General features: G+C 36.3%; 1 protein-coding gene across 2 annotated transcripts in view; it reads right to left on the bottom strand.

Annotated features, from left to right (window-relative positions):
- The window catches only part of Fam149a (family with sequence similarity 149 member A), a 54,029-nt gene that overhangs the window by 14,546 nt on the left and 25,872 nt on the right, over positions 1–13,611 (bottom strand). For both annotated transcript variants that reach the window (XM_021729026.3, XM_013360311.4), the window contains exons 2-8: positions 10,606–10,716; positions 10,279–10,420; positions 5,914–6,056; positions 4,142–4,267; positions 3,021–3,191; positions 1,725–1,915; positions 756–910 (exon numbers count right to left, since the gene is read on the bottom strand). In XM_021729026.3, the coding sequence (XP_021584701.2) occupies positions 756–910; positions 1,725–1,915; positions 3,021–3,191; positions 4,142–4,267; positions 5,914–6,056; positions 10,279–10,420; positions 10,606–10,716 (1,039 nt within the window). The remainder of the gene's footprint in view (positions 1–755; positions 911–1,724; positions 1,916–3,020; positions 3,192–4,141; positions 4,268–5,913; positions 6,057–10,278; positions 10,421–10,605; positions 10,717–13,611) is intronic.

Genomic DNA, 13,611 nt, shown 5'->3' with positions numbered 1-13,611 from the left:
CTGATTCCAAAGCCCCATTTTTTTTCCCCCACCATGCCCTGCTGTTCCCAGTCTGCTGTTATCTAAATCCTCAGTCCATCATTGCCCTAAACCATCTATCTTTCATGCATCCATGCCTTTGCCTGGCCTGAAGTGGCCCACCCAAAATTCTTAGCCACAAAAGTTCTACTCATTTGTTCATGTTTCTGTTCCGATTTCAGCTCTAGTGTCCAACATCAACCCCATCCTCTAATCAGGATGAATCAATCTCTCCTGGATTCTCCTACCATGCCTATTTTTGCTCATTCCTCACAGAAGATAATGCATCTGACCTTATGTTATAATTTTTGTTTCACTAGGTCAGGGACCCAGTTTTATTCATCTCCATATCTCCTCAAAACAACTAACATGGTGCAATTAATACAAGTACTAACTCTTTAAGGAACCCAAGTAATTCTCATTAATGAACACTCATTAATTCTTTTGTTACTTTGGTGAAAGGAAAGGAGGCCATTTATAACTTTCAAAACTTCTACAAACTTAGGGGAAAGCATTTTTCCCCCCTCTCACAAAATTTCGAAAATAATTTCACATCTCAAACTAGTATCTCATAGAGCATGTGTGGTGCTATTAAATAAACACCATGAAATAACTACATTATATTTTAATCTTGTTGACAAACACTATTAAATATTTTGATAATTGAATTCAATAGAATGGTGTTCTTGAAAAACTAAGGTAAAAACAAAAGGGAAACAGGATGTAAATGCATCTACCTGGGGTAGATTAAGATGAGAAGCCATGGGCAAGCTGCGAGCTTCAGAACTCCTGGATGGGGGGACGCTGGCCACATCAGTGCTCAGCTGGGAAAGGAGTACCTGTGAGGGTCTATTTTCAGAGACTTTCAACTTTTCTTTCTGTTTTTTCCCTTCTGTGTCAAGAGAAAAATCAATATTATGAGAAACATCAGATTACCTAAGACAAATAAATTCACTCTGCAAAGAAAACATCTGTTCTTGAGTCACCAAAAATCTAAGTTATAGCCCATCAATTAAAGAGCAATGCACTAGAGAGCAGAGACCCCATGAACCAACTGGTTACCATACCATCATTCCAATGGTTAGTAGCAAAACAGAGATTATATAATGGAGCAAAAATAGATTCTCAAGAGTTTTATAAAAGCCTGACTAATCCTTTTGGCTGGAAAAAGAACAGCATTAGAATTATCATGTTTATTGCCCCATTGTATCAAATACCTAAAACTAGTCATCAAAGTCCACCATCAATATTACCATGATTTGTTTCTGCTCCATTTTAGATGCTTTAGAGAACATTTTATATGTTTAAGTGAAGATAAACGAAGTGATTATTAGGTTAGCTATGTTCATATTTTACTCTATAAATCATGCCATCAATAATTAAAAATAAATATCCTCCTTATTAGAGAGTAGTTAGGTGAAGTTTTGTTTTGGTTTAACCACAATAAGATAATGTGACTTCCAGTTTCTTTCTGTGCATTTCTGAGTTTTGTTTTTGTTTTTTCAGAGTGCAAAGGTATTATTTTTGTAACTCAAAAAACAACAATGTCCTTTTGGAAATGATTAAAGATCACCTGAGAGTAAAGGTAGAAAACCACTTGTCTTCCCACCCCAGTCCTGTTCTAGGTGAAGCCAAGTGGGGGCGGCGGGGAGCACAAAGCCCATTTTTTTTATCTTTTCAGGTGGCCAAATTCTGCAAATAAGTACCTTTAAGTGTAGTTTCCCAGTGTTTTCTAATCAGTCCTTCTAATATTTCTACCACATTTTTCCAGACATGATCAAACACTTCTGCTGCCACAGCATCTTTGATACAGTCATGAGGGGAAATAGGAGGAAGTCCATGTTTATGCCACTTCCTGCCACGGTGAGCTGGTTTCCGTTCAAGACGTTCATCACCACTAAGAATGAAAACCCAGTGTAATCACTAGAGGTATCCATGTTTAAGTTAAAGTAACTTACTCTCTCTCTCCCAATCTCTCTATCTATCCATTCTAAAGTTATTCTATCATCTGACATGCATGCATATGCATATTTATACATATACAAATAAATGTAAAATTCTTTTTAAACAGCACACTTTTTAAAAAATATACACAATTTTTATCAATCATACCTCAATAGAGCTAGAGGATAAAAACCAAAAGAAACAATAAAAAACAACTCTCAGTTACATGGATCTGTTCTGTTGTTTTTTTTCTGGTCTCTGATTTATTTATTTCTACTCTGATTTGGGTTATTTCCTTCCTCTACTCTGTTCTTCTTTCTCTGGTTCCTTCTGGTATAAAGTTCATTTGCTGACTTGATATATCTCTTCTTTTTTTTTTTTTTAATGTTGGCATCTATTGCTCTACACTTTCCTCAGAACTGTTTTTGTTATCACATAAGGTTTGGTAAGGTATATATCTATTCTCATTTGTCTCAAGATAATTTTCTTGTTTTCCCTTTTGATTTCTTCTTTGACCCATCAGCTATTCAAAAATCTATTGTTTAATTTATACATATTGGTGAATTTTCCAGTTTTCATCCTGTTACTGATGTTTGATATTTCATCCTTTTTAAATTTGTTAAGACTTATTTTGGCAACTAGTTGTTTTTTTTAATGTAACAATTTTCAATTGAAGCAAATTGCTATCCTACAACACTTGTAGCTTTAAGAACAAAATATGCATTTAGTACAGAGACTAGAACTTTCCCTTTGCCCTTGGTAAGGAACCTACAGTCCCTGGGCATGAGAGCCTGGTGGCCTTGTCTGTTTTCACTAGCATGCTGGTCAGAGCTCTTGTTTCCTCTCTGTGCCATCCAGTCAAGAAGGCAGGGAAACACCGCTCTAGCACATATACTTCCTGTTAGGAATCTGAACTCTTTGGGGAGTACAGTATTCTCAAAAGAATAGAAATCTTTTAGATAAAATAAAAAATATACAAAACACAAAATGAGCATGTAATAAAAATAAATGTCAAACTATTATACTATGAAGTGGATGTCAAACAAAATTCTACTTACTCCTCTTTTTTGTCAAAAGCAAAATATTCTTCCACTTTTCCATCCATATCGTAAACCTCTTCTTCCAGGGATGAACATGCTGTGAGGTGGGCAGTCCCTGTGCCTACAGGGCCTGGCAGGGCAGAGGCTGAGAGTGTGGCTGGGATTATTTGAGAACCAGAGATGCACAACCTATGGGAAAAGAACATCCTATATGGGATTCTGTAGAACAACAAGAATGTAACACATGCACCAACATGGCGGATCTTTAAAGTGGCCATAAAGCACAGAACCTCAAATTTAAAAATCATTAACTATTACATTTGCAAAAACTGATCCTTAAAAGCATTTTAACACAAGCATCATTAAAAAAAAAACTTAAAGGCTTCTTAAAAGGCTAAATTATTTTATATGTCTATATCCTCTTTGCTAGTACCACAGCTCAATGCCAAATAGGTGTAAAAGGAATAAAGATATTTATTGAAATCTATAAACCAGGAGTGGTGGTGCGTACCTGTAATCCTAGCTATTGAGGAGGCTGAGGCTGAGGGATAGCAAGCTTGATGCTAGCTGCAGCAAATTACAGATACCTTGTCTCAAAATAAAAATGAAAAGGGTGGGGGTTTAACTCACTGTTAGAGCAATATCCTAGAATACATGAGACCCTAGGTTCAATCCCCGGCAAAAAACAATAATTAAAAAAAAAAATAAAACAAAACAAACAAACATAACTCAAACCCAAACACTACAAAAACCAACCAAACAAAACTTTTTGGTAAGCCAAAAAATAGGATAAAGCTTTACTTCTGCTATTTTCTTGAGGCTATCTCTTCTATCACAATGAAGCAGTTTTTGATTTTGCATTTAGCCTGGCTTTCACAGTGCCTTTGGAATAAAAGTTGAAGTTAATTTCTATATGCATGTGTTTGTATTTCATAAATATTTTACATGTATGCATATATTCAAGCATAATTAATTTAGGATCAGAAGCATCTTGTGAAAATATTCTCCGCATTTGTCCTGCATTGAAATCTAAATTTGAATATTTGGTGGAACCAAAGCCCATGGATGAGTTAAACATATAAAAGGATAACTAAAACGCAGTAACAGATAGTTTTTGGAAGTAACATATATCAACATACTGGTGGGTGTTGCTGCTGCATTCTGGGGCATCAGATAAGGGTTTGTGGCCAGCAGAACTAGGCACATTGCCCTGCAAGTGTTGGAACCCTTCATCAGTTGGCAGGATAAGCTGTCTTCCTAATACTCTGTAATGGAAAGACAGTAAAGAGTTAGTAATGGAGTAGACAAGGAAAAAATGCTATGTGATTGCAAAGGTAGGATGCAATAATGTTTTTGAAGGCATGGATATGACATGATGTAGTGTGTATTGGCACATGAGAAGCATCATGGTGTCAGAGAAAAAGCCTGAGCTTTGGGAAGCCGAGACAGTCTGTTCTGGCCAGAGACTTAGATTCCAAGGCACAGTGCGCTGGCTCTCTAGGCCACCGATGTTATTTGCCTGTTTATTTACTTTGCAGGACTGATGAGCTGGCTTGGAGATAAAGCATATCAGACTTGGTGCCTAGGGCAAGGAAGAGTACAATGAAACCCCCTCTATGTGTTAACTAACATTTACCTAATGAATAAAAACATATAAATATATGCACTAAGCTTATACACCTAGCAGTCTTTTCTTTTTCCATTTTCCCTCCTTCCTTTTTATCCTAACAATGTAAAAGAACAGTAAGATAATCAAGTTGGAGTTCCTGAATTTTTTTGGAAGGTAAGCCACTCCCAGAAAAGCACACATGTATAATTAACATCTATGGACACATTATATACTTTAAGGTAGGGATTCAGGAAGGATTGAAAAGAAAGAAAAAATATATTGCTTAGGGTTTTTTTCTAAAGTTTCCTAGTCAAGCTAACTAGAAAATTCATGAGCACTTATTTGAATGTTCTAATTCATTCTTCCCAGATATAATGTGGAGGAACTTGGGATAACTGAAATGGACTTTCCCCTAAGTAGGTTGGCTGAATGACAGGAAGCAAAGCTTCCCATCAGACCCAATCTATATTCTCTACCTTTGGTATTTAAAAAATAATAAATGACCCTCTTTACATCAGGAACAATGATGACATAGAAAAGTTCACCTATCCAGTCATTCTGCAAATACTCTGCCCACAGGAGCCCCTCAGGTTGTTCTCAGCGCTGACAATCACCTGCTGCTCATAAAGAGTAAATGTGAAGGTCAAAGACCACATCTAATATTCTTGCACTTGTTGCATATATAGTACCTTTCTCTGAATGAGCTAGATTTGCTTCTCACAAATTAAGAAGCACCTGAATACTGTCAGGTGTCTGTATCTGCTCAGGCACCATGGCAAAAGATGCACCTATCAGTAAAAGACTGTGCTCTGGATAGGTATTTTGATTGAGCAAGTGCTTTCAAGGTGACCAGCACCCCAGCAGAGTAGGTTCCTGCTGCGGGGGTGGGGGGGTGGGGGGGGTGAGCCACTGGGAAGATAAACAATCTGAAATAATTAGTAAGAAATAAAGACAAAGCCAGAGATTAGCGCCTGACGGGTCTTCCAGTCCTGATAGGAACTGGACTGAAAAAGGTTCCAATTCTTTATTTAAGGGGAGTACATCAAAAGCAGGGATAGGTTTCAGGGTGAGAGGGGTTGATATTAATGCTGTGAGCTAAGACAGGGAAACAGCATGATCTGGGCTTTCTCAAACTGGGGAATTTCATCCAGGAGTTCCCAGAAAAGCAGCTCCTATGTTGGTTCAAACAAACCCATAATTTATATATGGCTTCCAACAAAATGTATTGATTGTATAGACCCAGATCAGAAGTGATTAGTTTGAAAACATATTCCAGAGAATTTCTATGGAGGATATGCTTACCTTAGATGGAGGGATCTTCTTGCCCATTCACCACATTCAGTCACTAGATTCTGAGTCTGAGGGCTTACTTTCCCCTCAAATAGCATTTCCTCGACCTCCCAAAACAACTGCTGCACTTTCTGTGCATTGGCTTTGTCAAACTCCTGAAACAGAAATGCGCATTGAACCCTAAGAGCCATAGAAACATAGCTTTCACAATCAATGATATTTAAAGCATTTTCAAATCTATGATATAGTAAGAAGTATTATAAGGTAAAAAGAATGTGGGCTTTGTAGTCGGTGCTCCAACTCTGACTTTTCTAATGAATTAATTGCATCTCATTTCGAGCCTCAGATTCCTTAACTATGAAAGAGATCACTTCTTTCATGACTTATGAGCCTTATTTGAAATTTTTCATAGACACAGAGGCGCAGGTACACATATGAACAAAGGCATCAGATGGATGCACAGACCCCCACATACCCTGATATCTGCATGCACATGTGCACACACATGCACAAACACACACGTACACAGACCTAGATCCCTCACATAGTTGAGCCTGCTGTGCTTAAGCACACCTGCAAAGTATAGGTTATTTTTTTCTTCTAATTATACCTGGGAAAAAGAAATTACTTTTGAAGAAAGGGTCGTCAACTTTCTTTTCATCAATGGCGTAGAAAAAAAAAATCCTAGTTGTCCTAAGAGGTGTGGTTATTAGGGTGAGATCAGCATATTAATTTTTCCTGATGGCTTGAACAGTTTCAGCTGTAATGAATTGTACTTGAGAAAGTCTCTCAGCAACCCTAGATGGTCTCTATTGGAAGCTAACAGTCCTATCAGCCAAGAAGTGGAACATTATATTACTAACATAAACATTACTGTGTTTGGGAGAAACAACCCTGCACAGGCTTGTGTATATAGATGGATATAATTGGAATGCTTTTATAAATGGTAAAGATATTGTTTTGAACCTAAGAAAGCAATTCTTCACATAACTTATAATCACAGAGACCTAGCCATGTTTTCTTCTAGGAGTATGTGAATCTGAAATCTAATCTGCAATTGAAAGCAATAAAATGCACATTCAGCTAGACACACTTGACCCAAAATAGCCATCTTGATTTATGTGTTAAATCTGATTCTCTCAAATTGAAAACAAACTATATTCCCAGATCATAGGGGAACCAAATTATTGCTTTTAAAGTGAAAATAAGAGAAAAACTAATAATAATTTGTTTCCTAGGAGGGGACTGGGTGGCTGGGGCATGGGAGAAGGTTCACTTTTGTTTCTCTCTTTTTTTTTTCATTTTGTTGCTTTTGCAAATATTTTCTATCAAAAAAAAAAGTAACCAAAATTTTTAAAAGGAAATGAAAAAGTCATTGTAAGATGTAGAGGTTTGAACGCAGGGGTGCTTAACCAATGAGCCACATCCCCAGCCCATATATATATACACATATATATATGTGTATATATATATATATATATTTTTTTTTTTTAAAGAGAGAGAGAGAGAATTTTTTTAATACTTTTTTTTCAGTTTTCGGTGGACACAACATCTTTTATTTTATTTATGTGGTCCTGAGGATTGAACCCAGAGCCCCCCTGCATGCCAGGCAAGCTCGTTACTGCTTGAGCCACATCCCCAGCCCCGGCCTATATATTTTATGTTTAAATTTAGAGACAGGTTCTCACTGAGTTATTTAGCACCTGGCTAAGTTGCTAAAGCTGGCTTTGAACTCATGATCTTTCTGCCTCAGCCACCCATGATCCTTCTGCCTCAGCCTTCTGATGCTGGGATTACAGATGTGAGCTACCTCACCCAGCTAGAATACTTTAAATTCTACAAATAGAAGTCATAAGACTTTCCCTGGATAATTTCCTGAAAATTTGTACTTAAAGAATCCCAGTGCTCTATCTGATGTGTGAGGGGTAAAGATTTGCTCCCAAGATGTAGGCTCTTTATTCACCTCACAGATTGTTTCTTTTGCTGAGAAGAAACTTTTTAGTTTGAGTCCATCCCATTTATTGATTTTTGATTTTAATTCTTGTACCACAGGAGTCTTATTAAGGAAGTTGGGGCCTAGTCCCACACAATGGAGATTAAGGTCTATTTTTTTCTTCTATTAGACACAAGGTCTCTGGTTGTATTCCTAAGTCCTGGATCCACTTTGAGTTGCATTTTGTGCATGGTGAGAGATAAAGGTTTAATTTCATTTTGTTGTATATGGATTTCTAGTTTTCCCAGCACCATTTGTTGAAGAGGCTATCTTTTCTCCAATGCCTTGCTCTTGGCACTTTTGTCTAATATAAGATAATTGTAGTTTTGTTACCCTTCACACATCCGATAAAGCACTAATCTCTAGGGTATATAAAGAACTCAAAAAGCTAAACACCAAAAAACCAAATAACCCAATCAATAAATGGGCCAAGGACCTGAACAGACACTTTTCAAAAGATGATGTACAATCAATCAACAAATACATGAAAAAATGTTCATTAGCACTAGCAAATAGAGAAATGCAAATCAAGACCACTCTAAGATTTCATATCACTCTAGTCAGAATGGCAGCTATTATGATACAATAAGTGTTGGTGACAATATGGGAAAAAAGGTATACTCATACACTGCTGGTGGGACTGCAAATTTGTGTAGCCATATGGAAAGCAGTATGGAGATTCCTTGGAAAATTAAGAATGGAACCACCATTTGACCTAGCTATCCCTCTCCTCAGTCTATACCCAAAAGACTTAAAAACAGCATACTACTATGCTGGGGTTGTGGTTCAGCAATAGAGTGCTTGCCTTGCACGTGCAAGGCCCTGGGTCTCAGCACCACATAAAAATAAATAAATAAAATAAAGGTATTGTGTCAACTACAACTACAAAAAATAAATATTACAAAAAACAGCATACTACAGGGACATAGCCACATCAATGTTTATAGCAGCACAATTCACAATAGCTAAACTGTGGAACCAAACTAGATGCTCTTCAATAGATGAATAGATTAAAAAAATGTGTCATATATACACAATGGAATATTACTCAGAATTAAAAGAGAATAAAATCATGGCATTTCCAGGTAAATGGATGGAGTTAGAGAAGACAATGCTAAGTGAAGTTAGCCAATCCCCCCAAAAACAAATGCTGAATGGTTTCTTTGATATAAGGAGGCTGATTCATTGTAGGATAGGGAGAGGGAGCATGGGAGGAATAGATGGGGGGGGGACGAGAAAGGAGGGGGCATGGGATAATTAATGATGGTGGAATATGATGATCATTACTATCCAAAGTACAAGTATGAAGACACAAATTGGTGTGAATATACTGTGTATACAACTAGAGATATGAAAAGTTGTGCTCCATATGTGTAATAAGAATTGTAATGCATTCCACTGTCATTCATAAATAAATAAATAAATAAATGGATTCCAGAATCGGGACATGATGAATTAATGGCTCTCAGTCTTTTCAGGGAAAAAGGATGTGAGAGGGTTTGCAGTGCATGGGCAGGCAGATGCTGAAGAGGTAATCTTAAGTGAGGGAGTCACATCTGAAAAAGTCCTCTGAGTGATGAGATGACTCCCTTCCAGATCCTTCCCATGCCCTGTGACTTCCCACTTCTTTGAGGCTCACTGCTATCTAACTACATGAGTAAGTAGATTCAGATGCACCATGAGGAGTGGAGAAGGGTTCTTAAAAAAAAAAAAAAAACAATACAGCAAACAAGGAGATAGAAACAGAACACCCAGGTGCCATCCAGAGGCTCTGCCTTAATCACATGGGTTTTAGAGAGTTATGTTCTGGGACACTGCAGGGATAAGGAGGAAGGAGACTGTGGAGCCTGCAAAGTCCTTAGCAAAGCTGGAGCTGTAGCTAAAGCTCACCTGGCTAAGAGTCCCACTCTCACAAAGAACCAAGAAGCGTTAAAATGAATGACTCCCTCTAGGGTTAGAAAATAAAAGTAAAACATCTGGTTTAGAATATTGTGGAGAAATCCCCTAATCATGGAGACGCTTCACAATTTTTATTTTTCCAAAATTCTTTTCTTATTTGAGTTCCTAATTGCCATAGATACTGTACAAGGAGTCATACATAACATAATGGGAAGAGGGTGAGAGGGTGGGAAAAATAAAATTATTAACAGCTAAGACTCTGGGCTATAAAATTACGAGCAATTTTTTTTTTCCTATATTTTGGTACTTCAAAATTTTTACACGGTAACCTGTAAATACTTTTATATATACATATGTATGCATATAGATGGATATAATTGGTAGTGCTTCTGTAAATGGTAAAAAGATTTTTGTTTTGAACCTAAGAAGGCAATTCTTCACATAATTTATAATCGTGGTATCATCAAAAAAATTCCGAGACATACATCATCTCTCCAGGAATAAACTGAGCTCCTCTCTGTAGACAAGCCAGTGGTAGAACTCTGTGTTGAAGACCTTGACCATGAATCGTGGGCTCTCGTGGGTGTGCAGCTTCCACTAGATGAAAACGATGATGGGGATTCACTACTGGAATGAACATAAGCAACAGACATAACATTTACACAGAGTGCACTAATTTAAGAATATTTTTGCATTAGGTTAAAAATAAAACTGCCTTTTAATTTAAAAGGTTCATGATGGCCCATCACTGATTTGTTATTGGAATTTTTTTGATTTTTGTAATCAGCAGCATTTAACAGGTGAATTCTTACCAGGTATATTTATCAATGGCTTTCTGAACATTTCTTGTAAAATGTGATGGTAAAGGATCTTTGCTTTTCACAGCAACACTGTGCTTTCTAGAACCTTCGGAAAGTCCTCTTCTGAAAAACAAAAGAAACATGGAAAGCCCCACTAATGTCATGATATATTCATTAAATAATATTTGTTAAAACTTGTAAAATTCCTTTTGTATAAGGTTGCTCCTCTTCTCCTTCTGTTCCCCCAAACACAGGTGTGTGTGTACACGTAACACACCCCCTTAAGAAACTAAAGCCTAGGATCTTGTGTTTTTAATGTTTCTTAGAATCAAGGTGGCCAATAATCTGCATGCATCTTTATGTGAAGTGAAATAATAATAACAACTTTTGGAGACGTAGCCAGAGAAGTAAGTTACCCCAAACAGGTCAATATTTCAGATGTGGCTTTACTCCAAGGTGTAAGACTTGGCAAGAGGTAAAACATGGGCTGGATTTCAGGTTGCCCTTGACCAGGTTCCCTTATCCTTGAAAACTCCAACTGGGACTCCAGTAAAAATCATGAATCCCATATATTCTGAAATAGATCAGATTCTTTTGAATCACTAGAAGCCACACAAACATCTAACCTATTTTACTTTAGCATTGTTTCTTGGTGTATATTCTGAGTTTTACAGAGTTTGAAAATATTAAAATTTAATGGAGAACTGCAATAAAAGAAAATCTAAATTTCAAATAAGCTGTTAAACCTAACTGTAGCACAGTTTGTGTTAATCATTAAAATGCCCTTTCAATGAACCTCTTAAAACATTTACTTGCCTCTAGTCAAAATATCTTCCTGATGTTTAATAGTAAACTACTTTTATTCTTAAAGTAGATATCATATCCTCTCATATGAATAAAACGTACATTAACTTAAGATGTGATAATAAATTAGAAGAATAACTTCCACTTTCAACATTCTCAACAAAAACACCACTACTCAATGTGTACTTTTTTTTTTAAGTTTGTTTTTGTTTTCAATTTAAATGGTACCTAATTTAGGGGCTGGAGGTAATTCAGGGGTCTAACATGCACAAGGCTCTAGGTTTGATCTCTGGCACCATAAAATAAACAAACAAACAAACAAATAAAATGGTACTAATTTTCAATATTTTTATTTTAATATACTTGGAATAAATATTACACTTATGTATCTATCATAATCTACACAAAAGGGAATTGTAAAAATATATTAAAACTATAGAGATTAGCAAGAACCCCTACCTTTCATAAATGTGTTTTATACAAAAGAACAGAATTATATGATTTTTTCCTTTCTCCCTACTACTTACATATTGTAAATACAGTATGAAGATAGGTGGCACATGCCTGTAATCCCAGTGGCTCAGGAGTTCAAAGCCAGCAACTCAGAGAGGTGCTAAGCAACTCTGTAATACCCTGTCTCTAAATAAAATGCAAAATAAGGCTGAGGATGTGGCTGAGTTGTCAAGTGCCCCTGAGTTCAATGCTCGGTACCAAAAAAAAAAAAAAAAATGTTAAAATAAGAATACCAGAGAAAAAATATAACTTTCATGTTTTAATAAACTGCTTTTCCTTTAGCTCTGTTCAGTTGTTTTTAAACCATCAGTTACTTATCATTTACATTGTGACTCAATAACTTTTTTAGTTAAACATAAAAAAATCCTACAAAATAGCTGACCAAAAATCAACTAACTATAGTCGTGTTTTGAACTTAAGAAGTATGCATTCATATATGAGCTAATATGTTACTGAGAAATAATTTTAAAATCCAGTTTGATTAATTAACTAAAATATTGTTCCTTCATGATATCTTTATAACAATGGATTAGAATTTGTTCTCTCCTGATACTTTAAGCAAGACACTTGCCTTCTCCTGGATACTATCCACATCTATAAAATAATTCAGAAGTTCTTCCCTCATTCTAGGATAAAGGGCCAAGACTCCTTGTGGTTGTCTGAAACTGTGGATAGCACTTACCCCTATTGATACCATATTCTTTGCTACACTACATATGCACCTATAATAGTTCTGGTTGTTTCCTTGTACCTTCCTTAGCATTCTGATTAAATAGATCTCTTTGGGCATTTTAAAATTTTGAACTTGACACATTATTAATCTTTTTGTCTGTAGCATCTTAAATAATGCTTGTCACACAAGAAATACTTTCTACGTTTATTGAAAGAATCAATAAGCAAAGATTCAATGAGTCACTCAAACACAGAACACTGTTTACTCTATAATTACTCTGAATGTTCTTACTTATCACAAAAGATCATGTTGGGACCAGACATTTAAAAAAAAATAAAAAATAAATAAATACACCGTTCTCCAAATTCAGGACATTTCTAGAGAATTTTAAAGTTTTCTAGAGAGGATAGAAAGTCACAGCTCTTCTCTGAATAGCTTCTATCTACCTCGCAAATGACTTTCATGACTAAATGAAGCCTCTGCTCCATTAGTCTTCTTTATCACCATTCTTCTTGCTCATAGCACATCTGCCTTTTGTGCAACCTCAAAGCAAAAATTCACTTACTGGAAGCATGCCCAGTTTGTTTTGTTTTCAATGAAGAATAATTTCTTCCTCTATAAAATTCATTCTTTTTTGTGTGTGGGGGGGAGTCTTTTCAAACTAAGAAGAAAATTGATTTCAAAATGGACATGTTAATGTCTCACTGCATGTGACAGAAAATCCTTTCTAAAACCATCAGTCCTGCTCATATGAAAGTAGCTGAGGATCTGAGGTGTGGAGCAAGGAGGGCAGGAATGGGAAGCTCTACAGTGAGCTCTACATTGGATAGGGGTTTCTATCCAATGGATACTTTAAAACACTAATTCCACTCCATTTCTGCAACCTTTTCTTCCTCTTCCCTTCCTCATGTCTTTCTGTGCAAATTCTTGCACTTCAAGGTTGAGGATGATAACCTACACATTTTGACCACAAATTGCGGAAGAAACTGGATGTTATTTGAGGAATTTATTTGAGCCCACAACTCAAG

This window comes from Ictidomys tridecemlineatus, chromosome 14, assembly GCF_052094955.1.
Source record: "Ictidomys tridecemlineatus isolate mIctTri1 chromosome 14, mIctTri1.hap1, whole genome shotgun sequence".
Classification (NCBI taxonomy): domain Eukaryota; kingdom Metazoa; phylum Chordata; class Mammalia; order Rodentia; family Sciuridae; genus Ictidomys; species Ictidomys tridecemlineatus.
Note: the sequence above shows the minus strand (reverse complement) of the source record. Positions and strands in the feature narration are given on the sequence as shown.